The following is a 27,870-nucleotide window of genomic DNA, read 5'->3' on the forward strand; positions in this document are numbered from 1 at the left end:
TCCAACTTGTGTTCCGCCCATGTATATCTTAAAATATAAGGTTTATGACGTAGGAGTAAAACAAACAATATTATTGAATCTAAATTTTACATAAATTATATAGGCTTAAATAAAAAAATACCTAAACTATTCATCTTTTTTATATTTAAGATCTTCAAACATTTTTCGATCAATTTTGGTGTCTAACATTATCATTTAGGTGCCTCGTCCGTGACGACTGTTAAAAATTCATCTGACACGTGTTGTGTTTATAAAATTTATATTTAAAATAAAAACCTTAAAATTATATTTTTTAAAAATCTAAATTTTTCTCAAATCTTGAAAAACTCTAAAATTTTAAAAAACTTAACTTGAAATTCTTTTACCCAAGTTGGTTGTCGTTATTATCGATGAACAACCACTCAATCGAACCTTAATACTATTATTGTTATTGTCGATCGAACCTCCATTTATGATGACAATGAGAAAATTAAAATGTAAAATCTTAATTATAACTTAACATCCATAAATCATAAATACTCAAATCCATCGTCATCCTAGTGCCTGATGACAAAGGTAACAATCATAGCGACGACTAGAAAAAGGAGATAACAAGGGAGGCGGCATACAAAAATATGATATTAGTAAATGTAATTAGAGTTAAGGATTTGTTGTTGTTGTTTTTTTTTTTGTAATTTTAGAAAATTAAGATTTTTTTAAATATAATATTTAAATTTTAAGGGTTTAAAATTAAAAATTTTATAAACTTAACACGGGTTAGATAATCAATTTTTTAATGTATGTTACTATTAAGACATCTAAATGATAATTTTGATAACGTTAGACATTTAAATTGATCGGAAAAAATATAGACACGAAAAAAATATAGTCTGAATTTTTTATATTAAGACAATTATATATAAATAATTTTTTTATTTATCTAAAACTTTTAAATTTATATTTCTTAGATTTATCATTAACGTCGATTTAAATATATTTAAACTCGCACAAACCAAGTGACCTCGGCAGTAAATGAATTTTGTTCGTTGAGGTCTCAGGTTTGAGCACCATGAATATCAGGGGTGTGAGCGTTTAATGTCAAATAGTTAAAAGTTATATTTGAACAAATATTACCTTGTACTTATCCTAGATTAATCAATATTACAATAAATATTTATATTAATTATGTTAAATTTTAAACTATTTTATTACTTTTTATTAATATTTTTTAAAAATACATTTAACTATTTACGTCATCAATTTATTATATTTTAATCATTGACTCGTTAACTCTCATTAATTTGATGATGTAATATATTAATAAAATTATTCATTCTTAATTTGATAATGAATTTTAGATAAAATATTAATTTGATTTATAAACTTTAATTGAAATATTAATTTAACCTATAAACTTTTGATAAAATATAAATTTGATTCATGAATCTAACAAAAGTCTCATCTTTCAACCGTCATTAGTCATCATCGCTTGTCATCGTCGACAATCGTAAAATCTCAAAATTTTCAGTTCACTCATCTTTTGCCACTTGAACTCGAATTCCATATCCAATTCATCGAAAAATTCTTCAAAATCTACAAATCTAGTCTAAACCTAAAATATAACAAGTCAATAACATAAGTGATCAAAATAGCATCTTTTAAAATCAATGAACCATAATTAACAAAATTGAAATAAAAATAAATATTCTTATAATTAATCTTTAATTTATTTACGATTGAGTGAAAAATTATTTAATTTGAGGGGTTGGAGGTAGGGGTGGGAATAAGTCAAGCCACATCAGGCTTTAATAGGTTTGAGCCTGTCCTACGATGATATTTGTAGGCCTGTAGCCTGTCAAATGTTTTTATTTGGGCTCGGCCTGGCTTGTTTAAAAGTCTGGCATGTTTAAAAGCATGTTTCATAATAAACATTTAATATTTTCAGTTTAGTCATTAATTTTAAGTAAAATCCCTATTAAGTCACTCTAAATTAACGTATTTTACAAAGTAATCACTTTAAATAGGCCGGCCTACCAAACTTATAAAACTTTTTAATAAATCCAAATCAAGTCTATTTAATTTAATAGGCTTTTAAAAAGTCCGACCCTGACCTTTTTATTAACTAGGCCAAGCCGGCCCCTGTAGGCCGGCCCGGCTATTCTCACCCCTGGTTGGAGGAAATTTGAAAATCACATAAATGCTATTAATTTCAAGACCAAACAAGCTGCAAGTTCCATGCATCTGTCGGATAAGAAAACCATGCATGTTGAGCTACCAGCATTATTGCAGCTTGTTATTAGAATTTTAATGGGCTTAGACAAACAAGGCCTAATCTATTGGGACTGCCGGCAGCCGTCCATGGAATAGCAGATTCAAGAGAGTCCAAATTGTATGTAATTTAAGATAGTAAATGAGACGAGATTAATCGTGAGTTATTTAAGTTTGATTTGATTAAAATTTGGTTAATACTCAAATTAAATAGAATTGATTCAAATTTTTAACAAACCGAACTCAACTTCTTGACATCCGACTCGAAAAACTCGTGAACAATTCGAAAAAAATAATATATTGAATTTTAAAATTTAATTATCAACAATATTAATATTTATATGTTTTTTTAAATACAATATAAGATTTTTATGTACTTAAAGTTCATTGACTTAATTTGAGATTCAATTGAGCTAAGCACAAGAATGTTTCAAATTCAAGTTTTTGATTTATATATGATGAGATACACTCAAATTAAATTTATTATGAATTTTCAAATCGAAATATATTATCGTGTTTGAATTTGCATCTTCATAAATATTATAATAATTATTATATAGATCGATATAAAAATTAATAAATATACTATTAATTTTATATTCATCAAATTCTTTGATTTTTTTAAATTAACCGTATGATATAAAAGGGAGAACATACAAAAGTCATTTCATGAAAAATACTCTCAAAACACCAACATTTAAGGGAAACAAAAGATCACACATCTCATGCATCTATTTTTTATGAGATAATTACATTTATATATACATAAATGTTATGATATTTTAATTCTTAAATATAATACTAATAATAATAATCAAATTAATGTTAATCCATCATTATTTTATAAATTATAAATTTAATCTTAATCTTATTTAGAGGAGAGGGGAAGGAAGACTCTAGGAAAAAAATGAGTGTTCTTAATAAGTTTCGAGTGTATGATATAAGGGAATATGAGGAAATTAAAATGAACAATTTGATCAACCGATCAAATGTACTTGTTCTATTAGTCAATCATATTAAAATGTACTATGTAATATTATTATGATTTTTTTTCTTTCACAAGATTGATGGACTGATTATTTTATGGATAAACCTAAAATTTTAGGTAAAAAAATAAATTTATAAATTCTTTTAAAATATAAATCCACTGGCAGAGTCTTTACTCTTATCTGAATTTGGGATAATTTCTGAAAAAATCCAGTGGAAGAGATAAATAAAAAGAGGTAACCATTGGATGTCACGATTTCTTCCTATCCATAAACGGTACACGTCAGCATAACTCCAAGGTCAAATTCTCCCATCAATCCCTGTACTAATTGCAAGTTATATATTTAACCATGATACTCTAACTTGATCATTTCCAATTTTAATACATTATAAAATTTTAAAATTAAATCTGACCAAAAATTATCTTTTAAATCTATTAAAATTAAAATTTACTATCATTATTTTATCATGAATAATCTATAGTTTTAATTTGTTATCTTTAATTTAATTATTTTAAATTCAAGTAATTTAATCATATTATCTGCATATCATTTAAATCAGAATTAAAATTGATTAAATTAAAATATATGGACTGAATTAATAACTTATATATAATATTAATACACGACTTAAGATGATAGTTGATCCCAATACTAAGCTGCATAACTATATATTATATATGAAAACATTAGATCTGTGATAATACAATACAATACAATACAATATAATACAATATAATATATAATATAATATAATATAATATAATATAATATAATATAATATAATACAATACAATACAATACAATATAATACAATACAATACAATACAATATAATATAATATAATATAATATAATATAATATAATATAATATAATATAATATAATATAATATGTTTGGTTTAAAATGCCATAAGTCTGATGTCTGCTTCCCCTCTCCCATTCTCAAGCAACATTTCCATTAGTTCTCCTCCATTTTCCTTCTCATTCAAACCTTATTCTTCGTTGCTGCTTCCTTTGCAGCGAGTGAAGCTCTTTAGATCTACGGCCGAAGCAACTCTCTTCTTCACGGCTAAGGGAATGGCTGAGCTCGTTAGAGACAAGGAATCCGGCGTCGCCGCCGCTGGTACCACCGAAGGCGGCAAGCTGGACGTCGAGCATTCTCGTACGTTCCTTGATGCTTGCTCTGAGAAGGTTCGCTCTCTTTTTAAGGCTTAAGCTCTTTTTTCTCAATTTGTAACGTTACAGTTAATAAATCTGCGTGATTTCTTTTGTTTCTTGTTTATTCCGAAGAATGGATCAATGGAGGGTAAACATATGGAGTATTAATTAAATATGGATTGTGATGTTTGAAACGGAATTTGTCATATCACTTGCGAACGTAGAATTCTTGTTGAACAAGTTATATTCTAATTTGATTTGTGCAAAGATGTCGTGATTTCTAAACTGCTGTTTATTATATTATAGAAAATTTATGAAAATCTAAATTGCTTACATCGTAAAAGCCGCCCTTAAGGAAAGGTCTGGTTTAGAATTTAATTGATACTTATGGATTACGTTCGTGCAGCTATAAAATAAACACCGAATAAAAAAAGCTATAAAATAAAAACTTATTTTTTTTTTGGTTTTCCTAGAAGATTGGAGTAAAACAATTTGATGCCGAATTTATATGCAACATCGAAGTGAATAGTCACACAGAAAATTGTTTCATGCGAGAATTTGCTTAGGAGTCTTTTTTGATTTAATAACATATGAAAAGGATGTTACTTAAGAGTAAGATGCTTGAAATTATTGGACTACAAGCTCTGATATTGAAAAGAGCTGTTTATTCATCAACAATATTAAGAACATTATCGAGTATTAGAAAAGCTCATTTAGCTAAACTCTGTCAATTCTGCGTGAATTAGTGTGAAGACTGAAACAGAATTTTGCATAAAATCCAAATTTTAAGTTAAGCCACAACTTCCTCAGATTTCTGTTAACTCAATTGAGATAGACAGTGAACATATCGTGTTGATTGTTGAATGCTGCATGTATCTCGGATTCCTGAGTTGATAACCTTTGTTTCCTAAACCTACAGTGAGAAAAGATAACAAAGATTAGTGGAGCTAGAGTAAGGTTCATATAAACCTGAAACCTGAAATGCTGATTAAGGATAAGTCTAATGCGACAACAATCATGAACGAGGAAAGTAAGTAGACTTTAGACTTTAGGAAACAAGACCTGGAGACCATCTATCTTTATTGGAAAATATAATGAATAACGTTTTGATGGTTCCAACATAAGATGGAGCAGTTCTTTGAGCACAACATAAAGAAGGGAGACAAATTGGGGGGGGGGGGGGCAGTTCTTTGTATACACGTTCACTATAGTTGAAATCTAAACTAGAGGTTGATTTATTCACTCATACTGCTTATCTATCTACAGAAGTCCTATCTGGAATTAAGAAGGAAGTAGAAGCAGGAAGGCTACCACCAAATGTTGCAGCAGGAATGGAAGAATTCTTTCGGAATTATAAAATTGCCGTAAACTGCTAAACTGAAACTCCTAACTTTACTGCACATTAATGTATGCTCTAGATATGATATGTTCTCCCTAGTACACGATCTATGCCCTTCGAAAATCACGGTGAACTTTTATTTTTCAATCTTGCGTATCTTTTACCTGTGTATCTGAAAAGAGAATTTTTCGTATGTGGCAAAATTTAGGTTTTCCAAAGTGGAGATCCAGCTGCTGCTGAAATTGTGTTGTCGAACATGGCTGTTGCACTTGACCGTGTGCTTTTGGATGTAGAGGTAGCTGTTCTAAAATGCTCTTTCAAGATGAATCTACAGTTTGTAACTTTTATGAACTTCCTTTTTCAGCATTCGGATCATAAGTTTTTATGAACTTCTACATAAAATATGACAGTAGCTTTTCAGGATCCTTTTGTATTTCAACCCTACCACAAAGCTTTGCGGGAGCCATTTGACTACTACAAGTTTGGTCAAAATTACATTCGACATTTGATTGATTTCAGGTGAGTGGACAAATACCACACTGTCTTGTTATAGTGGTTTCTTTAGTTATGTTGATTTAGGTTGCAGAAAACTCCGCTGATAATTGAATATGGTTTTGTCAAGAAATATATAGTTGTTCTATTCATAACTCTATTATTGTGAACCAATACATTAGATTTTGACGTTAGTGATTAGGACATATATGAATGTCACAAGTAAGGTTATATAAATTGTTGATTAATTATATCTTTGAAGACAATCTAAGGTTGAAATTGTTTTATATTTTTCTTATATTTTGTATTCTATCTGGTGGTTCATTCGTTGTATATTTCAATAATTTCACTCCCCTTCTTCCCAGAAACATATTACTTTACCTGTCCTATAGATACAATTTAATTCTTATCAACTACATCATAACCTGTTAATTGTCATTCCTAGTATTCAAAATTATATTTTCCAAATTCTAATTACCCAAGGATGCATTTGTTACTTTTCTTAACATGCATCTATTATGTTCATTGCAGAAATTCATACGTTGGTAATCTCTCTCTTTTCTATGAAATAGAGGAGAAGCTAAAGCAGGTGACAGTACTCAGTCTTTTACCCCTCATAGTTTCTTCTAAACATGACTGAATTTTGCTCAATCATTTGTTTCAAAAGATGCAGAAGAATGTTCTTATCGTATTTTACATTTAAAATGACATACTATTAAATATCGTATATGATTCATCCATTGTACTGCTGCTTGGTAGTAAAGCTAAGATTTATTTTTCTTTGTTCTGACAAATTGAGATTTACATGTTCTTTGTTTAGATGGCCTTTATTGGGGGTAACTGTTAAACTACTTGCAGGGTCACAATGTTATACTTATTTCGAACCATCAAACTGAAGCTGACCCAGCCGTCATTGCATTGTTGCTTGAGAAAACAAATCCGCACATTGCCGAGAACCTGGTGATGGTCCCCGTAAATTAGATTCTATTCGGAGCATTCCGTAGGAGTCATTATCTCTATGATTAATCATAATTGCTGTTCTATGCTGCAGATCTATGTTGCAGGGGATAGAGTCATAACAGATCCTCTTTGCAAGCCTTTCAGCATGGGAAGGTACTCGGATGGTTACTGATTTTCACTTGATTATGCCAAGAACCACTAACAAAAAATGTTATACCAAATTCGTTTTAGAAATCTCATCTGCGTGTACTCCAAAAAGCACATGTACGATGTTCCCGAGCTTGCTGATACGAAAAGAAAAGCAAACGTACGAAGCTTAAAAGAGATGGCTATGCTGCTAAGGTACATTAGTCCCATCTTCATATTAACAACCTTGAATCTGCATTGAGGTTTTTACAGGAACAATATGAAACCTTAGACTGAAATTGTGTATTCGTTATAGGACTGGCTCGAAATTAGTATGGATTGCACCAAGTGGTGGCAGGGACCGCCCGGATCCTGTTACGGGAGAATGGTATCCAGTAGGTTCTTACAGCCTTTCTTTTTAACACTTTCTGTTGTTTTTCAAGAATTAATACAGTTATTATGCGTGTGAATCAGGCGCCCTTTGATTCTTCTTCAGTGGACAATATGAGAAGGCTGATAGAAAGCTCAGGTACTCCAGGGCACATGTATCCCTTGGCGCTGTTGTGCCATGACATCATGCCCCCTCCATCTCAGGTGTGTACTAGTCGGTTTCTGTCACAAACATTTATGTATTCTCCCTTGATTCGATGATATTTTTCCCTTTCAGGTAGAAAAAGAAATCGGAGAACGAAGAATCATAGGCTTTCATGGGACTGGATTATCAGTAGCCCCTGAAATCGCTGCTGCTGGTGAAAAGTCCGAAGTGGTCAGTTGCATTGAGTTACATTATGATATACCTTATGTTACTCGAACACTTCGTTTTTATTGAAGTATCCGTGTTCGGCAGACGGGGTCGGATGACTTTACATTCGGTAAATGTGCAGGTTAAGGATGCATATACGCTAGCTTTGTACAAGTCTGTGACGGAGCAATACAATGTCCTCAAATCAGCCATACATGGAAAACAAGGGCTGGAGCATCGACTGAAGGCGTCGCTTTATCGCAGCCATGGAGCTAGTTTAAAATCCCTCATCCGTTCAATTGCACCCGAAGTCGCAGGCAACTCTTACATTACGTGTATTATGTTGACCTTCGTTCAAATTTTATGTTTCATAACAAGTTTGGTGTTAGGAGGTCCAATAATTATTCATTTTCTTCTAATTAAGATGTCAGTCGTAATCGATTTAAGCATGTAACGTATTGACATTTGACAGAAATATTATTTTAATTCTGGTGGACATTAGATCTTGAATCCAATTCCGAACCATAAAATGTAACTGATCTACAGCATCCAAACATTGATTAAAATGAGTCACGAACAAGTACAAGAATAGGGAAAAGGAAATTGCCTACAAACAGAAATGAGTAAACAATTCTTATGGATGTTTCTTGGGTAAATTGCACATTTAGTACTTAAACTATTACTTTCGTTTTGTTTTGATACCTAAACCTTTTTTTTCAAAATTATATCTAATCTTTAGTTTAGGTTTCAATTTAGTACTCACTGTTAAAAATTTAACAGAACTGCTGACGTGATATTTTTATTTTTTCTCAATTGTTGACGTAACATTACCTTCCGGTGACACGTCAACAACACACTTAAATTTTTAATAGCAGGATATCAAATTGAAACCTAAACTAAACTTTAGATATAATTTAAAAAAAAATTTAGGTGTCAACATAAAACAAAAGTAATAGTTTAGGTAGTAAACGTCTAGTTTACCCATGTTTGTTTTATTAGTTATAGTTGATTCAATGACTCGATTGCAACATTTAATATATATTGTACTGATAATAATGTCAACCGAGTTATAAATCTAATTGGAGTATATCTAATTTGAATGATTAACGGAAGTCTTTGGGTTCTCGTGAAACTGATAAATCCAAAGAAACATTGATTGCTTGCTTTTGAAGAAAACACATTACAGATGGAATAAATGGTACTTTCCCTTTTGGGGCTGTTATGGTAAAACAAAGGATCGCAAACAACAGTTCATCCTCAAATCCCTGCAACATAACTACATCCAAGCACTTATTCGAAGAAGAGAAAAAGCTATATCTAAGCACATTAGCAATTTCTCGGGAACCCGAAAGGCAGTCGACAAATGGCATTAATGCGAATATTGAAGATTTCGTCCGGTACTTGTAAGGTATATATATACCTGCAAATTATTCTGAGTTGAACTGTAATCAAGATTCGATAGCAGGCTTTAGATCCCGGACGCATTACATTCTTGGAGGAGATTCAATAAGTTATGTTCCGGGGCACTTAGAGATGGTTTCATTCTGGTAGCCTCAGATTCAGTGGTGTCTCCGTCCTTTATAACCGGCAACTCGACTCTCCTTACATTAGCCGACACTTGCTCCTACCGGATTCTTCCATCCTGATGACAGAAATGCAGTATATGAAACTTCGATTTAAATCAAAGAGAAACTCTTAAGAAATGGTTTGTACAACTCCCGACCACTGGCATACGAAAAGAATGAAGATGCCAATTGTCGGCAGCCTTTGGGAACCTACACTGTCATTTCATTATATAAACCATGCATACCAGAAAATAATATGAATCTCATTGACTAAAATAAGGCTTCTTTTATCATAAGACTACATAATAGTGACGCGAAGGAATCGTTTTCCTCGCACCGCCAACAGCAGCGGTTACATTAATAGGTACCCGGGCCATATTTCAATGTATCGAGAATAATAGTCTTCAGCTATCGCTAACTTCATTTCCTAAACTAATGCAATCCATAGTAAAGAATGTGGTTACGAAGCTGGACACAAAAGGCAAGAAGTCTCAGATGATTACATTTAGAATTGAAGGTTCAGGTAGGGGGCACTGAATCGTTCGGTCACCGTTCAAAGGCTCGATCGGACGTTCGACCGGCTTAAACTCAACTGCTACCTCAATTCCATGGGCAGTGGCTGTCGCACTAGCAGCATCAGCTGCAGTGGCTACATCCGGATTTGGGGGCATAACATCTCTTTCATCCTGCACCTTGAATGGGGAAATCATCAGTCATATGCAACAAGAAATAAACAACTCCAATCCTAGGCAAAAGCAAACATCAAGGTTTAGCAAGATCAGGCAAACTAATCGAGAGGAAACCGAAATCGTAAAAGCAACTCGATGCTAATACTAGGAACTCGATACTTGGACCGGAAACAAGTTTTCAAAATAATTACTCTGCAAAATCAAGAAATTCAAGCAACATGAATTGATTAACAGGAAGAAGTCAAAATTCCAAAACCATACACGGATTATCCCAAAACAGATTATTAATAAAAGAAATCTGGGTTTGCTCAAATTGATAAATTTCTAGGTTTCAATTGCAGAACCACTTTCACTCTGCATTCATCCAATTACACATAAGCACATGATGACTGAATTTATTAAGAAAACCCAAAATTCAGGCAACAAAATTACCAAATAATCAGATCATATGAACAGGTCAATAAAAAAACAATCAACGATGAATCATTAATGGACTCGTCCAAAAGAAGAAAGACCCAACAATACCAAAAAAAGAAATAAATAAAGTTCTTACAGAATCAGCTAAAATGAAATTCTAAAAAGGGAAACATCTTACGAGGGAACTCTTGGAGCGTCGATGGGCAGATCTGCCAACAGAAAATCTGGAGAAAATCCCCACCATGGTTGCTGCTAGTGGCCAAATGTGGGTAATCGTTGATATAATATAGCATTTAGACTAGACTAGGTGTGGACCTAGCTAAGGTGGCCACTGGTCAGTTTAGCTAGTTATTATCTCTCTGTTCTCTCTCTCTCTTAATCGTCTTGTTCACGGTAACATTTCTTTTTCTTTCTAAACTGGAAATCGCTGTGCTTGAGACAAAGGAAGATGAAAGAACAGGGATTTCTGTTTTGGTTTAGCTTGCTCTCCCAATAACGGGTTCTTGTCTAGTTAGATTTATTTTATTTTTCAAATGTGAAAAAAAAAACCTTGAACCGGCGTCTCTATTAAAAAATTAACTGACCTTATTTTCATATGTAATAGGTTGGAGGGAGGTAAGGTAGTAGGTTACCCAACGGATTGAGAATAACTTCCGTGAAAGACCTCCGGCAATCAGAATTATGAATTACCCACCGTGTGACTCAATCCGATCCCACGACCATAAAATTAAGAGCCTTGCGCTATACCAACTGAGCTGGACGGACATTCAACGGCACCTCTATTGTTGTTAATTAATCATTAAATTATGTTTTTCTAATTAAATTCTAGGGTAAACTATTTATTTGATCACCCATCTATTACTTAATTTCTGTTTTGGTCATTCAAATATTTTTTAAATCATACTTTTAATTATGTATTTTAGTGTATGAATAACATGATTAAGATTTGATAATCACATCAACCAATGACACATGATACATGTAAGTAAATCAACAACCATAATCAAGAAGCTTCAAACCTTCAAATTACACCATCCAACATACACTTGAGTCATAAAATCAATATTTTCTTGTATAAATTAAAAATTTAAAGCCATCCAACAGATAAGCAGTTGCCTGCCAAGTTCCATCTCTGCTCTACTGGCTATCATTGTTGCTGTTATTGGGATCATACGGTTTAGCAGCTTCTACATATGGCGTTTTCTCTTCTTATAGAGTGAGGATTCAAGTCTCAAGCCTATGACTGGGTTTTTTTTTACTTAACAGCCATTTATTACTTTTGCATCCCTATTTTTTGGATAAAATACAGTAAAGGTCATTGAAATACGTAAAAAATGATCTTTTTGGTCAACGATCTTTCAAATATTACAAAATAGTCATTAAACTTCCTAAACGGTTTACAAAATGATCCCTTGCAACATAAAAGTAGCAATAAATTTTGATAAGTTGAAGTACATTTTTCAATAGTTTGATAAGTTTAAAGATTATATTGTAACAGTTGATAAATTTTAATGACCATTTTGTAACATTGAAAGGTAGCTGACTCAAAAAGATCAAATGACCTCTAGCGAACTTTACCCATTTTTTAGATCCTTCTCAGGATCTCAGCCACTATATATTTAGCTGGGGACTATGATGGATTCAATGAGCTCCTGAAGAGGAGCTAGCTCTTTCTTGTCGATCAGCCCGAATTCCTGCCGATGCAAAAAACCGCAATCTGAATTAAACCAACAACTTTCTAATCAACTATGCATATTCTTGCATCTGATGAACGAACAAACGGATCCTTGCACGCTACTGCTTCGAGAATAAATAAGCAGGTGGAATATTAACTATTAAGCAGATGAGAACTTACAGAAGTAAACAGTATGAAGTGCTTGAAGCATGTGTTCAAATGGGCTTCTTCCTTGAGGCTCACAATTTTCTGGAAGTGCGAGTGATAGATGTGAGCATATACCCGGAACAGTCTTTTGAATATTGTTTTGACGACCTCCTTGAAGTTGGGAGGGAACGGTGCACCTATCGAATTCAGAATATACAGTTAAAACATAGGCAAAGCATTTAGCATAGACAGAACAGAGAATTTTGGACAAAGTATAGATGTTAGGAAATATGTTAATCGACACGTTGTCATCGTACATAGATATACTTTCTCTAGATGACAGGTATTTCATACTTCATCGCAAAGAATTAAAGATGATTAAGCGCATTAACGATGAACATTTTACCAAGCTTTTGAGGAAAAATGGATTCATCATCAAGCTGCGATTCGATCCAGTCCATTAAATATTCGACGTATTTTGGGGCAGAAACCTCAATAGGTTTCTTGATCTGCACACCATCTGCCCATCTATATTCATACCTATAAAGTTTCGTCAGGCAGCAAATAATCAAACTCCAGAAAAACCAAGATATCCCCTTTGGAAGAATTTTAAAAAGTAGATATCAATGAACCAAACATGAAAACAAACAAAAAATGCAGACGATGGGGAGGAAGATACAAGTTTCATTGTTACATTCTGCACAAGTTGACATAATTGGACAGAATCAAATGACTACAAGAGCTTTGATTCTTAGAACAATTCTAGCTGCAACAGATTTGATGTCTTTTCAACAATAAATAAATCCGATCATCATCATCCCACACTTATCAGGCAATATTATATTATATTATATATTCTGACTTCATAATTTAGCAAGATACTCTTTTATTACTGAAACTAAACTAATGCAATATTTGTGTATGTTTAAAGCGATAAAGAGCCTTGAATTCAGATCTAAGGAGTCCCAGTTATCTTGATTCTTTGAAGACTCAAAAGCATTCATCATTTGATAGAAATACTTTTGATATCATCAACAGAACCAAACATGACGAGTCATACCGGCATCATGATGAAAATTTTAAGATTTAGGATTTGTACGATTTAATATGTTGAGAAGGGCAAAAAGAATCTGGTTTGATATGTCATACTTAGGGCCTGCAGTCATTGTAGGACAGTTCTCAGCGGTACAAAACTCTGTAAGGGTACCATAGAGCAGATTCACCTGATTGAAGAAATCTACAGCTGAAAAAGATCCAACAATTATATTTAAGCAACGAGTTTCAAAGAAAGCAGACAGTGGCCTAAAGTCTGGAAAGAAAATGTACTAAAAACATTCTATAAAAGTTCAGCTAATTAAATTAGAAGTTATGAAAGTAACTTACAGCATGGCCACACAATTCGAATATTCATGGATAATACACATACAGCTTTAGAAAAATACATCTATCAGGAATTATTCTGAATTTTTGCAGGCGTGTGCAAGTAAGAAAGAAAGAAAGAGAGGGAACAAGAGATACTGTTGACGGCGAGCCATTCATTTAAATCCTCCCCAGGAGGTAGCCTTACTGCTTCCCTTAGGTTTCCACTGCCCAGGGTAGAATCAATGTGCTGCTTAAGCTGTGCACCCTGCATTACATCATTACAGTATTTGGATGAGAATTACAAATTCTTCTAAGCCACTAATATAGCAGAATGAAGTCCAGAAAATATTTATATAAAAGCATTATAAAGAAGCCAGCTGTGAAGAAATGGAGAGAAACCTCTAAAAGGTTATACATTCATTGTGAAGCTCAACACCCAGCAGAACCAACCATGTTTAGAGGCAGATCCAAAATTAGTAAAAAAAAATACCACATATAGCATGCGTATACAAGGCCCTCAAATGTCCATGAGTTGGTCGAACAGGTGACGCTGTAGGACCGTCATGCATGTCAGCAGAGCATTGAAATCTGTAGTTTTTTTAAGTATAGCATCATAACTTAAACTTATTTCTTGAACAAGTGACTTCAAAAGAAATGAAAATCTTCAAATAGAAGTTAAGTGAATTCTTGCTTTACAAATATAAACAAAAGTTGCAGAATTAATGGAAACCATTTAAGTAGCTAAAATGCCAAGATGTAAAAGGGCCAGAAAGCAATTAAATTGAGGATTCTAGAGCTTCTCTTAGTTTTCTTTGCAAATAAAGCCAACTTTCCAGTGTCTTTTGTTTTTATGATTTTTGATGCACTAGATCTTTAGCGGTTAAGTTGTGCTTGTTTTCTTTTTGTTTCTGTTTCTGAACAATTTATAGCATACTTCCAGCGTGCTAAAGTTGCAAATTCACACTCAAGAAATTCTTGGTAAAAAAAATGGAAACAATTTATTTACCAAGGGGAATAATTGGAAAGGTGGTCACATGAACAATCCAACAGATTCAAGCGCAATAAGAGAGAACAAGCAGAGATGAACAATATTAATTATTTTTTATTAGAAAAAGGAACAAAAATAACCAACCTTACTTCCTGAGGGTGCACTTTTTTTGGGGCGAAATGTTCGCTGATTTCTGTTTTTAGAGCAATCTATTATCAGGAAAATTGTTAACCGAGAAGATACATAAATGGTTAACAGCTATACTGCTCAGGCATGGGAGTGGCAGTAAGAAATACACACATCCAACATAGGTAAGTTCAATTTGTCAAAATTTGTGTCATAGGATATAAAAAAAGCTTGCGTACATTGAAGGTATTTCATAAGTGTATAGCATGATAAATTAGGATAAAGATTCAAAGCAGCATAGTTCAGAGGCATTCAAACTAAGCAGAGTATCAAATTGATTTTTAACAAAATAGAAAAACAACATTTACAAGAATTGGGAAAAAAACACTATTTTTTATGGCTTGAAATACTAATCACACATAAAGCATGTACGCAGATATCCTGTACAACTGAAAACTATGGAAAATCTTAAGCATTCATTCAACCTGATTACTAAGTATTTTTGAAAAAACTAATTAGTTTCTCGTAGACTACTATACTTGTTCCTATTAATTTTCTCCTAGTTAATTCAACTTTCAATTAATGATCGACGTGATTAACCTGTTATAAGTCAAGAATCTTTGAGAATCTATAATAATCGAAAGATCACCTAAAAACAGCCAATTGCTCGAAGAAAGCAATAGGATTGCAGATAATGGTACCAGATAAATAAAGGGGCCAGAAGGCAAATTAGGAAGATTAACACTTAGTTTGGTAGAGTGGAAATAAAATTGAAAGGATGGAGAATTAGAAGGGTAGAAAAGTAGAAAGATAGAAAATTAAAATTCTCTTTCTTCCATTAGGAAGGATGAAAAAACTGAAAGAAAATTGTATTTTCTTTCTCTTCATTGCTTGGTAGCACTAAAAAGATATGATAAATAAAATTAAGCTTTGAAAAATAAATATTTTGAACTAATTCATCTATGTGTCACATTTTATCTCATATTTTGAGCTAATTCACATTTTCTTTCTTCTCGATTTTCTTTACTACCAAACACACTCAAAATTTATTTCCTTTTCATTTTTTTTATTTCCTCCCTCCATCTTTCCATTCTTTCACCCAACAAATCAAGGCTTAAATTTTTCTTTTTTCCAGAAATTTAAATAAACATAATGACGGCGAACAAGATGAGTTGATCGCTGATCTTAAATCAGGAAAAAAGGCAATATGATTACAACGGATCTAACATAATCTAGCAAAGCATGCATGGAATCAAACGATAATAACAATAATTAATTAATATTAAAGAGAAAAGAAAATAGGTGAAAATTTTGAGTTACCTGCCCAGACCGAAGAGACTCATGGTTTAGAGAGTTAGAGAGGAATCGAATTTTTCCTTTCTTCAGGTGGAAAGGCCTTTTCTTTTGTCACCTTTCCTTTTTCTCAGTGTTTCTCTCTAAAAATAGTATATATTTACTATTCCTTCGCGTAATCTCAGATGTTCTTGTAATTTTTTATGTTGCTATAAAACTAAGGGTAAACTCATCAATACCATTCGATTTTAGAGATTATGTCGTTCATACCATTAAATTTCAATTATTTCAATTACACCACTAATTTTTTATTTTTTATTTCAATTATACCACTAAGTTATTAATTTGGTAATGATGCATTGATGTGGACGACGACTATTAATTGGATGTCACACTAAAATGATATCATCTTAGGCATTAAAATAATCTATGTGTGTGACATCAACATCGACAACCGTTTTCTATATCATCATGTCGTTATCGAGTTGACGATCAAGTAATATAATTGAAACTAAAATAAAAATTCAATATTATAATTAAAATAATTAAAAGTTTAATAGTATAAATGATATGTCGTCTAGTGATATATAATATATTTTGCCTAAAACTAAATAGTGTATAATATCTATCGAAATGCGATAAATTAATATTTTTTGTGAGGAAAAACAACTCCACCACTAATATGTAATAAAATATTTAAATAGAATAATTACATGATGTGCATCTTAGATATTTTGAGTAAATTTCAGAAAACAGTGGAATTCTCAGAATAAGTGGATAGTTTTTATTTCATTTTAAAGTGGGCATTCTAAAAAGAGAAATTATATGGATAAATAAAGATATTGATTTGATTTTTTATTTTTATATATTTTATTGAGTTAGATGTTATTCACTAAATTTAAAAATTAAGAGTTAAAAAATTAAAATGTTATTTTTTTATATTAAATTTTACAAGTGTTTAGAAATTTATTTAACAAATTAATGAAAATTAAATAAGGTGATAATATGTATTATCATCTTATTGACATACTAACTTAAACATGGTAAGTAATTTACTGCTTACTAACAGTGATCGAAAAGGTAATTTCAAATGATAGACGGAATATAACAGAACGGAACAAGCACTTATCGGAACCAACTCGATATACTCGCCCGTCCGAGCAAATCGGTGCAAAATCCCTAACCATGCCGTACAAGGAGGGGAACCAAGAGCAGTGATCAAATATAGCAACTAGTAAAGCTGATTCAAAAGAGTTGGATGTTGATATATTCCATCAAAACAGCACCAAAACACATACACCGACGTTGTTGACTTTTGATGAATATATGCCATCAGAGACAACGAGGCTGCACCAATTTTAGCTGCGTCTGTTCAGCATTCCTGTGTTTCATGCACCGAACGCCCAAATCTGCTACCGCCACTTCTTTTCCGATAACGACATGAGCTGCAAAAGAGATCACGACAGACAAATATTTGGCATTATGGTAAATGAAACCAACTGTAGCTTTTCTGAACAGAAATCAAAGAAGAATGCAGCTCAAGAATTTTGCATGCGACATGCTAACACGTGCACACTGGAGATAATAACAGATCCGTCTATGTGACTCAATGTTAAGGAAGATGCAGGAAGTTCGGAACTTTGTTTTAATCGACACAGGTAAATACCCAAAGACCCCAAATTGACCTACCAGTTGTTCTGTAAGTCTCTAAGAAACCAACTTGCTTACAAAAACAGAGAAAAATGTCCTTTATGTTAAGTAGAAGTGGTAAGAATTAAAAGTGTGACAACTGGCAACATCCCCATTAAATATAATATGTAAAGAAGCACTGATGACAATCGATAACCAACCTGGCGAGCCACCTGTGCTAGTCGCTGACTGTCTCGAGATGATTCAGCTGTCACTGTTGATTTTTCGGAGTCTAGAGAACCATTTTGTTTATCCTCCGTCTTCATTTTAGAAGTGTCCTCGAAGTGAGCAATCTCTGTTAGGGCTGCTCAAAGAATCCTTCTTCCGCTTTCTTTTGAAAGTGTACATGAGAAACTTATTATTTACCAGTTGAGGACCCTTCAGTTACTTCAGACACTTTAACTTCAAGTTTACAGCAGAGAAGTCAACCGTCTCGAGCTCCAGTTTGCAAGATGCAACCCTAAATTCTCAGTGGATCCACTGTCCGGACCTGTCAACTCTTTTTTGTCTGTCAGCAATTTATCATTGTCTTTGCCATTACGGAGATCACAAGCTTTCACAAACTCTGAATCATCCTTGTCAACTTTTTCATATTCCGATTCAGTAACTACTTCCACTACACTTGAAAGTGAACCAGGGATGGAAGGATAACGAGAACCCTGTGAAGCATCATGATTGCTGATCCTAGAATCTTCCCCCAATCGAGCATTCTCATCAGCAGCATGTGAAAAACCTTCAGGGCACGGTTGATTAGATTCTCGGCATGTTGCTACAACCTGATCAGACATATCCATAGGCGAGGGAGCTCTATTTTTCTTATATCTAGCAGCTCTTTTCCTTTTCCTATAAAAAGGACTAATGGGAAGTGATTGAATGTTGTTATGAACATCAGTTTGCATCGCTTTGAACTCATCAATATTTTCGTCGGGTCGAGAAACTTTTAAGGTCATATCCTTCCCTTCTTCATGTTCTATAGGGTCTTCGTTCTTTGCATCATCTATTTGCCCAGAAAGAGATGAATTTTCTTTCACAGACACCTTTTGAGTGCACGAATCCTCTGAGTGCACCCATTTCTATACAGATCAGGCTCTTTCCGTCTCATTACTATGGATGCGAAATCAGGGTTACAAGCGTAGCAATTGTCCTTACAAGAACACTTAATACCCAAATTTGTTGAACTCTTGATGTCAGAAACTGTCACGATGTCAGTTTGTATACCGAGTTGAGAAGATATGACAGACTCGGAATTGCTGATTGAATTTCCATTCGACATTTTCTCACAAGCAGCAACATCATGTTCTGTTTTTGTTCACCCAAACACCGCATCGGATTTTTGGTCAGCCTCTCCAACTCATCTTGTGCTTCTCTCAACTCTGCTCTAAGATCTCTAACTATATCCTCAGCTTCACCTAGTTGTGCTTCAAGCTCTTTAATTCTTTTCTGTTGATTCAAGGACATCATCTCCGCTTCATTAACCTACAATCATGGCACGGACAGCAAGTACTGTAAGAATTGGCTTGATGGACCGACTATTCATGTATAAAGGTTTGAGCTTATCTGTGTCGGATGTCTCCTACAGTAACAGTTGAGTTTGAGTGATGGGGAACAAGATACATAACAAACCGATCTCCAATATAAGATAAGAAAGAAACAATACCTATTATCTTCTTGAATCTACTTTAACTAATAGCCCTTATGCTCCCTACTTTAACAAGGGCGTTGGTCGGTTCTTATGCGCAAAGCAAAGAGAATTGTTAACAGAAAACAGTCTATAACGAAAAGGCAATTCCGATTCATAAATTGCATTCTTTCGAGCTCCCTATGCCATGTGTAACATTCATAATGTTGGAACGATAAGCAATCTAATCAAATAGATGAATTAGCATAACATATTTAATGCAATGCAATCAACTAGACAAATTGAAACAAAAGGCAACCAAATAAAGCGATCAAACATCAACCACCAAACAAACAAATATCCGGATGAAACCGACATTAGCAAGACAATTAGCGAAACGAAATTATAACATCGGCTCCGAAACATTATCAGACAAACAAAAATAACAGAAACAAAGACCAAACCGCTACGTTAGATCCAACATCTGTTTCAACCTAACCAACACATGCAATGCCTCGTCTTTGGCCGCGAACAGCTCCTGCTGGTACCGGCGAGCCTTCCTTTCCGACACCATTATCCTCGCCGACGCCTCTTTAGCCGTGTTCAAAATTATTTCGGCATAAGCCTTTTTCAAACCGTCAATTTCTGTTCAAAACACAAAATACCAAGAAATCACCAAAGGGAACCCACATCAAAGAACAAAATCAACTCGTTCTTAAAAAAAACCAAAAACTAAAACAGACAAAACAGAAACAAAAAATATTCAAAATTCATTCTTTAAAAAACAAAAACTATATTATGCAGAAAGGTAGTGGAGTTACTTTACCTCTGAATCAGCCATTTAGCAACTAATGCAACGAACTGATACTGTGTCGTTTCAGACCAAATTGTGAAGAAGAACGACGACGACCGAATAAAAGGGAGGTTTGTTTGGTTTAGTTTTTTTGTTTCCCTTTCCCTTGTAGCAGCTGTCAGTTAGGAACTGAAAGTCCTTCGCCTTATTACCGAACTGCCCTCTTCTGTCCTTTTTATTTACCAACACGCCACTTCAACTGAGATATCAGACCAATTGTTTTCCTGTTTTTGTTTGTTCTCCCTTTCCTTGGGCATATTTCAAATATAACAGTATTAATATATTAACTTTTTTTAATATTTTTGATGAAATGCTATCTAATTTTTTTTATCAAAAATATTAATATTAAATGTTACTTAAAATATTTAACATTTTTAATAAAACGTTATCTAAAATATTATTTTTCTACCCAAAATATTAATATTAAATTCTATAAAAATTATTATTAAAAATAACATTTTAAATAACATTTTACCAAAATATTAAAAATAATAATATTTTCTATAATACCTTTCGTTAATCACATATTAAAACGTCGTATTTCAGAAGGATCCCTTTTCTTCGGGGATTCAACAATCTGCGCGCGCCAACAAGGGGGCCCACATCTGGGGAATTTGTATGACGTGACGTAGCTAAACGCACGTAATGAGTTTTTTCATTCGGAATTGCGAGCAATTTGATGATGCGTTCAGTAGATAATATTATTTAATTTGATTTTCCTTTTTTTTTTTTCATATTTTTATTTATGATTATTTTTAATATATAAATTATTATATTATTAATGAAAAAATTCAAATATAGCATATATCCAAAGAATATTTTTATTTTTAATTAAAATTGTTTTTATTATAAAAAAAATATTTTATAACATCATCAAATTATATTAACAATCAATTGGTCTAACGAGAAAAAATATTAGATTTTTTAAGTAAAGTTAAGAGTTTAAATTTTGACGTTTATGTATAAAGAAAATTGGGTTAGGAGAATTCTCCTTGCTTTTGCAGTACTCGATCCAGATTAATTGATCAATAAATCGAATATTAATAGTTATATCAAAAAATTAATATCATTAAATTATGTAATTGATTTTATTTTGATTAATAAATAAAAGAATAGTCACTTAGATTATTAAATTTTTAATTACGTGGTAGATTAAAATTTTGAAAGAAAAAAACTTATATCAATTACAGTTCAACCTGAATATAATTCATTCACGACAATGAAATAAAAAAATATATTTTTATGCAGTGACTGAATGTGCCTATTATCTTTAGATCACAAGTTTAGATCCTTCGATTTCATCTTATTTTTTATTTTTCATTAAGAGGATGATGACATATATTATTTTATTTTACTATTTTATTGAAATATTAAGTTTATTAATTAAAATTATGACAAAATTATAGAACGTAAAAATAATAATAATTAAATTGTTATTATATAAATATATTTAATTATTACATCAATAATCTTGTTATCAATTAATAGTCGATTGGTTGAAAGAATAATAAAAATTGAATAATATAATTAAAATTTAATTTTACTCGATGATCCAAATAGGACCGATCTCTTAATTTCGTGATCTTAGAAATAATTTATCCTAAGACACCATCAATAGTAAGGGCTCAGAGCCCAAAGAAATACAAGATGAAAGAAAGAGGCCTAGAACGAACCCACATAAGACCAGCCCACGGTAATCCTAAACCCAAACAACCAAATTGCCACTAGTGGAGGAAACAAGGATGGGAGAGGTGACCGAAAAGATCGGACCACGGTGTTGCCTTGATCGTCGGCATGCACACAGCTCAATAGAGATCATGTCGAGGTAAAATTCCAGAAAAGTAACACCAAGAAGGAGGAGGAGGCACGGAATTTGTATAAAAAATTAAACAAATTTTAAGTCTTACACGTATTACAGTCGGTCACTCATATCGTTTTTTCCCCACTTTTTAAATGTAAAATTAGACTTTTGTTATTGAGTTAACATAAGTTAACAATCGAGAGATCAAAATCAAACGAGCTTATAACATAAGAGATTAAAAGACTAAAATCAAATAACTAGAAAATATAAGGACCATCTGTAACATTCTCAATATCGGGTTAGTGACTAAATTGTAAAATTTCATAATTTAGGGATAAAAGTAGAAAAGTTGAATAGTTCAATGATTCATGTGGAGATATTTCCTGAAAGTTATTAGTAATTATTAAAGGAGATTAAGGGAAAATGGTCTTTGTTATCTAAAGATAATTATCTTATCTCTTTATTAAGAGATAAACTTGTGGGGAGAGTTATCTAGAAAACTCTTCTCCCTTCTTATTCCTCCTCCACGTGAGAGCTCAAGCAAAGGTAAGATTTCTTATTGTTGATTATTAGCTGAAATTTAAGATTGAGTTTTGATTATTAGGTGATAATTAAGCATAAGAAGAGCTTAAATTATCTTGAAACAATAAGATGAAGATAATAGAGGGAATTAAAGAAAAGAGAGGAATAAGTGAAATCTTGAAAGAGAGTTCTTTATTGAGGTTTTAGAGTGAATTTGACTTGTCATCAATCTAATTAACATGTATGAAGTGTTAGAATTAGATTTGTAATATGTTAAAATTTGGGTATGATTCTTGAATTTCTTAAAGAGAATAGGATATGGAGGTTAAAGGAGTGATTATTGAGTAGAAATGAGTGCAAATATGTATATGTAAGTTAGGAATATGAAAGGGGATGAAATATGAAGCATTTGAGTTGAATTAAATGGATTTTCGGGCTTAAAATGCAAATTATGGGCAAGGTGTATCGATGTACATTGAATGTGCATCGATGCACTCTTTAAAGAAGAAACATCGAATGCAATTAGTGCATCGATGCATAAGGAGTGCATCCCTTTAAAAATGAAAACATCGAAGGTAATTTGTGTATCGATACATGGATAGTGCATCGATGCACATGTTAAAGAATGCATCGATGCACTGTAGAATGCATCGATGCACTTCAAGGGGAAATTGAAATAGACATTTCTTTTGGTCTAAGAAATGATAGATTAGTGTATATCAATTGGATACTTATATGTATCAATGTATGATTATATAGATATCAAGCACAAACAAGTCCGGGTCGATTGGCAAGTTAAGATTCGATCGAAAGAGAGGAAAATCATAAAGTGTATTAGAACGTAGTGAGGCTAAGGTGAGTGCACATTAGATAGTGTATTATGTATTAATGGAAATAAGACTTGTGACAAGTCTATTTCCTATAGTAGAATGCATGAATTCATTAATATGAGCATATATTTGACATGTTATGTGTGTGTTATTGATTGTTACATATGTTAATGATATGAGTGAATAAATGTTTATATGATACATGTTAATTGTCCATGATATATGCACACATGATAATATGATATAAGTTAAATTATGTAATATGATACATAACTATGAGATAAGTGAAGAAATGTATATATGATAGATATTATGTATGTGATAAATGAATGATATGAAAAGTGACATGAACTACGTGAAAAGAAGCTACCTAATTACAGGTACATGTGAAAGAAGTTATGAGTTTATAAGAACATGTGATATGAATGTGTATATGTGATACTTGAAAGTGAATCATATTATTATATGAATATGAGAAATGATATGATAAAAGCTATGAGCATATGAGATATGACTATGTGAAACGATATAAAAGAGAATGCCCATGTAAGTGCTAGGAGAGCTAGAGGTATAGTTGGCATGCCAAGAGTCGAGGGTCTACGCGGTCCTTCGGGACATAGTGGTCCTTTGGGACATAGTGGTCATTCGGGACATATGTGTTATATGTAGTCCTTTGGGACATCTACGTGGTCCTTCAGGACAAATTTACGCGCCCCTAGTGGGAATTATACGAGCTATGGTGACATCATAGTGCACAACCTCAATAGACTCACATATCTACAGTTTTCACATGTGTACATGGGCTAATAAAGAGATAATTGTGAAATCAATGTATGTGATATATGTATATGAATTGCATGATATGATATATGTGTGATATGGGTTATTGTATCTGTTACATGAATATGTTGATGTATATGAGTGAGTATAAATGACTTATATGATGATATAAGAATTTGTATAAGTTATAGAATATGAATGTAAGAGATCATATGAATAAGAAATAAGATATATGAAGTATAATAGTATAGGAGCAAGATAAAAACATAAATGATGATATGTATGTAATTGTTATATGAAAAGCATATGAGTGAGATGATTTGATATGATGTGTATGATATGATAATAATAGTTGTTCCTGCATGATTACAAGTTAGAGTTTACATTATATATTTATTCGCCTCACTAAGTCATAGACTTAGCGTGTGAGTGTTTCACACGCAGGTTCTTACAAGCTTATGGATTGTTGAGGTGTAAGTCAGGTCAGCATTTTTCCTTACAAAGTTTCAGATCAGAAAATAGATGATTTAAATGTATTTTATGGTATAAAAGTCTAGTTGGCATGTATTTAAAATATTTGAATTGTATAAGCTCTGAATAGTTCTGTAAACGTTTTGAATAAGTTATATGTTATAAAAGTTTTTAAATTACTCACTATTTTATACAAGTAAATGCTTTAAAAATCAATGTGACACCTCAGACTCGGATCCATGTCTGATACGGGTTGGGGGTGTTACACCATCTGTGTAATTTACCGTATAAATTTACATAAAAAACATATACAATCGACATAATCTTTCTCGTTTAAAAACAATGATATTAAATGTGAAAAACTAATTGAGTTATTTTGATTGTATTATTCAATTGATTAAAGCCAAAAATAAAATACATTACAACCTTTATTAAAGAAATTAAAGATAAAAATATAAAGGATGGATGGAAGGGATACTTTTTAAAAATAACAACGCACTATTATTTTGTCGATAAAAAAAGCCCACTTCGTTATCTTTTTGGAGATTTACAAACAGATTATACGCCACGTATTTTTTCAAACAGTCACCACAACTTTTTCTTTTTGAAGTATTTTCATTATTTTGTCTTTATAACACGTTTTCTCTATCTTTTGACATTTTTTTAAATCTTTTTTATCGTTTGTTTTATCATTATTTTCGTTTATTTTTTCTTAGGATTTGATTTAACGTCACATCGACTAATCAAGATGATACTTTTTTTTATATTATTAATCTTTCTTGATTTAGACTCTCGTATTGGATTTGGATACGCGGTTATTTGTGAATAATTTTCACACGCCACTCAACTCTGATTGTCGATGACCTTTTAGTAGTTTTATTTTATTTTATGATTCGTTTGTCGATGCAATTAAATATGTTTGTATATCTTTTTGTTTGAGTTTTTTAGTTGAGCTTTTAATTGGTTCTTGTATGATCTCGAATGACTAATTTTTTTTATCAATAATTATAGAAAAATGTTTTATTTGTGTTTAGTTTACAATTATAATTATAAACTTTTATTGTAATTACGAATATTTCATCTTTTTAATAAAAATATGATATTTTAGTATTTTAAAACATCTTTATTAAATATCATTAAACAATAATTTTGAATAAAAAAAAAAAATTAAATTTTAATATATGTTATAAAAAATAACTAAATATTTAGAATTTATTAAATTTATAAAATTTAATAAATTATGTGTTTGATTATTTTGTATATGATTAAAAAATTAAATGATAATTTATAAATTTTAAAAACTTAATGTTTAAAAGATTATTTGAACATAATTTATAGACCTGTGGTGTACTTTACCCTATTATATATTTATATATACGTATTCCCACGCGACTTCGATATCTGTTCTTTAGCATTTTTATCTCATTTGTAACCAAAAGATTCTTTCGCAGCGAAAATCGAAAGAAGAAGAAGAAAAAGACACGGGGATGCCGCCTGCCACGTGCGCCTCCGGCTCTTCTTCCACTGCGAACGGCGGTGCAATTGGAGAAATCATGCTTTTTGGAGTTAGAGTGGTGGTTGATTCCATGAGGAAAAGTGTTAGTATGAACAATCTTTCTCAGTACGAACAGCCTCATGAATCGAACAAGAATTGCAACAATACAACAAAGATCAAGGCGATGAGAACCTCAACGCCGGCTACGCCTCCGCCGATGACGCTGTTCCCCACACCACCGGAAATCGCGAGCGCAAACGAGGTTTATACATTTTTTATATCATTACCTTTTTGTCTTCTTTTGATTTTGAAGTTTCTGATTTTTTTTTAAATTTTGAACTTTTTTGGAATATTAAATTTAGGAGTGCCGTGGACTGAGGAAGAGCACAAGCTGTTTCTGGTTGGACTGCAAAAAGTAGGAAAAGGGGATTGGAGAGGGATTTCTAGAAATTTCGTGAAGACTCGTACGCCGACACAAGTAGCGAGCCATGCTCAGAAATATTTTCTCCGGCGAAGAATCTTAACCGACGCCGTCGTAGATCTAGCCTCTTCGATATCACCACCGATACGGTATTGTTCATTACTACTCCTTTTTCGACATTTCCCCTTCTTTGTTTTGCTTAGAAAGTGACCAATCTAGAATTTTAGAAGAACGAAAAAAGTCCGATCGGTTGAATCATAAGTCTTTGACTCCTGACATTTGATCAGTAAAACCAATTTCTGATTTATTTTCTCTTCTTTTTGGCTAGTTTTCTCATTTTTGATACTCGATTTGTTTAACAAAACTTAATTTGGATAAGATATTTTGTATTAATTTCTCCAGAAAACATGATAACAAATTGATGAATTAAATATTCTCATAATTCACTGGCTTTTCTTTTATGTTGACTTTTCTTTTTTGCTACTATTTGGTTAGGTACAGGCAATTCCAACGGAAGAAGATCAAGCTGATCAGCAAGAGAACACAACTCAGCCATCTGAGACTACTGGGTTTCCCATGATGCCGGCTGCTTTTCCCATGGCTTTTAATCCGTTAATTCCTCCTGTTCTGGTTGAGGATCTGACTAAAAATCTCACTGTAGCACAGGCGAATCAGTCAAATACCAAAGTTGCAACACCAAACCTCATCCGTCCGGTTCCTAGTTTCCCAGCTCTTCAGAGATATGATCTCAACACAAACCCAGTTTCCGATCCATTATCATTGTCACTCGAGCTTTCTTTGCAATCTGATCAAACAGATTCATCATCTCCAGCTTCAAGGCATGCCCCATTTCAGGTGATATCAAACTTTAGCAATGGAGATAACAATAACATCATCAGAGTTGCGTAAGAATTGACATCAGATTATAATAAGCAAAGCCAGCAAAGCTTATTATTAGAGCTTAAATTGCGGCTTAGGGGATAAAACATAAGGTAAAAATTAGGTTTCTGGTTTTCGTTTCTCTTTGTTTTTGATGTAAAGACGAAAAACAGAACAAAACTATCATGTCTATTGTC

The 27,870-nt window shown here is 32.4% G+C and overlaps 3 protein-coding genes, 1 long non-coding RNA gene and 2 pseudogenes across 5 annotated transcripts; 2 read left to right on the forward strand and 4 right to left on the reverse strand.

Annotated features, from left to right (window-relative positions):
• Positions 1 to 4,124: 4,124 nt before the first annotated feature.
• On the forward strand, positions 4,125 to 8,548 carry LOC120135785 (glycerol-3-phosphate acyltransferase, chloroplastic-like). The gene is made up of 12 exons (XM_039151991.1): positions 4,125 to 4,426; positions 5,660 to 5,757; positions 5,941 to 6,027; positions 6,154 to 6,251; positions 6,756 to 6,813; positions 7,083 to 7,184; positions 7,276 to 7,337; positions 7,416 to 7,526; positions 7,627 to 7,705; positions 7,785 to 7,904; positions 7,978 to 8,076; positions 8,195 to 8,548. The coding sequence occupies exons 2-12, from the start codon at positions 5,725 to 5,727 to the stop codon at positions 8,504 to 8,506; spliced, it is 1,161 nt and encodes a 386-aa protein (XP_039007922.1). The 5' UTR covers positions 4,125 to 4,426; positions 5,660 to 5,724; the 3' UTR covers positions 8,507 to 8,548.
• A 931-nt stretch (positions 8,549 to 9,479) lies between these two features.
• LOC120135787 lies at positions 9,480 to 11,200 on the reverse strand (annotated as a pseudogene).
• A 1,112-nt stretch (positions 11,201 to 12,312) lies between these two features.
• On the reverse strand, positions 12,313 to 16,455 carry LOC120135794 (MOB kinase activator-like 1A). Of its 2 annotated transcripts, none has more exons than XM_039151995.1 (7): positions 16,342 to 16,455; positions 15,040 to 15,088; positions 14,064 to 14,172; positions 13,695 to 13,788; positions 12,952 to 13,085; positions 12,579 to 12,742; positions 12,313 to 12,417 (listed from the first exon to the last, which is right to left on the reverse strand). In XM_039151995.1, exons 1-7 carry the CDS (start codon positions 16,362 to 16,364, stop codon positions 12,343 to 12,345), a joined length of 648 nt encoding a protein of 215 aa, XP_039007926.1. In that variant the 5' UTR covers positions 16,365 to 16,455; the 3' UTR covers positions 12,313 to 12,342. The 2 variants fall into 2 exon arrangements, with proteins under 2 accessions (XP_039007926.1, XP_039007928.1); XM_039151997.1 differs by having other exon boundaries at positions 15,040 to 15,104; positions 16,342 to 16,433.
• A 965-nt stretch (positions 16,456 to 17,420) lies between these two features.
• LOC120135795 lies at positions 17,421 to 19,232 on the reverse strand. The gene is made up of 2 exons (XM_039151998.1): positions 18,165 to 19,232; positions 17,421 to 17,759 (listed from the first exon to the last, which is right to left on the reverse strand). The coding sequence occupies exon 1, from the start codon at positions 18,951 to 18,953 to the stop codon at positions 18,414 to 18,416; it is 540 nt and encodes a 179-aa protein (XP_039007929.1). The 5' UTR covers positions 18,954 to 19,232; the 3' UTR covers positions 17,421 to 17,759; positions 18,165 to 18,413.
• A 58-nt stretch (positions 19,233 to 19,290) lies between these two features.
• On the reverse strand, positions 19,291 to 20,604 carry LOC120135796. The gene is made up of 3 exons (XR_005517289.1): positions 20,448 to 20,604; positions 20,092 to 20,266; positions 19,291 to 19,479 (listed from the first exon to the last, which is right to left on the reverse strand). It is a non-coding gene; the product is annotated as an uncharacterized LOC120135796 (long non-coding RNA).
• Positions 20,605 to 26,295: 5,691 nt separating this feature from the next.
• On the forward strand, positions 26,296 to 27,780 carry LOC120135793 (annotated as a pseudogene).
• The last annotated feature ends 90 nt before the right edge of the window (positions 27,781 to 27,870 follow it).

Source organism: Hibiscus syriacus, unplaced genomic scaffold, assembly GCF_006381635.1.
Source record: "Hibiscus syriacus cultivar Baekdansim isolate YM2019G1 unplaced genomic scaffold, ASM638163v2 tig00110616_pilon, whole genome shotgun sequence".
Classification (NCBI taxonomy): Eukaryota; Viridiplantae; Streptophyta; class Magnoliopsida; order Malvales; family Malvaceae; genus Hibiscus; species Hibiscus syriacus.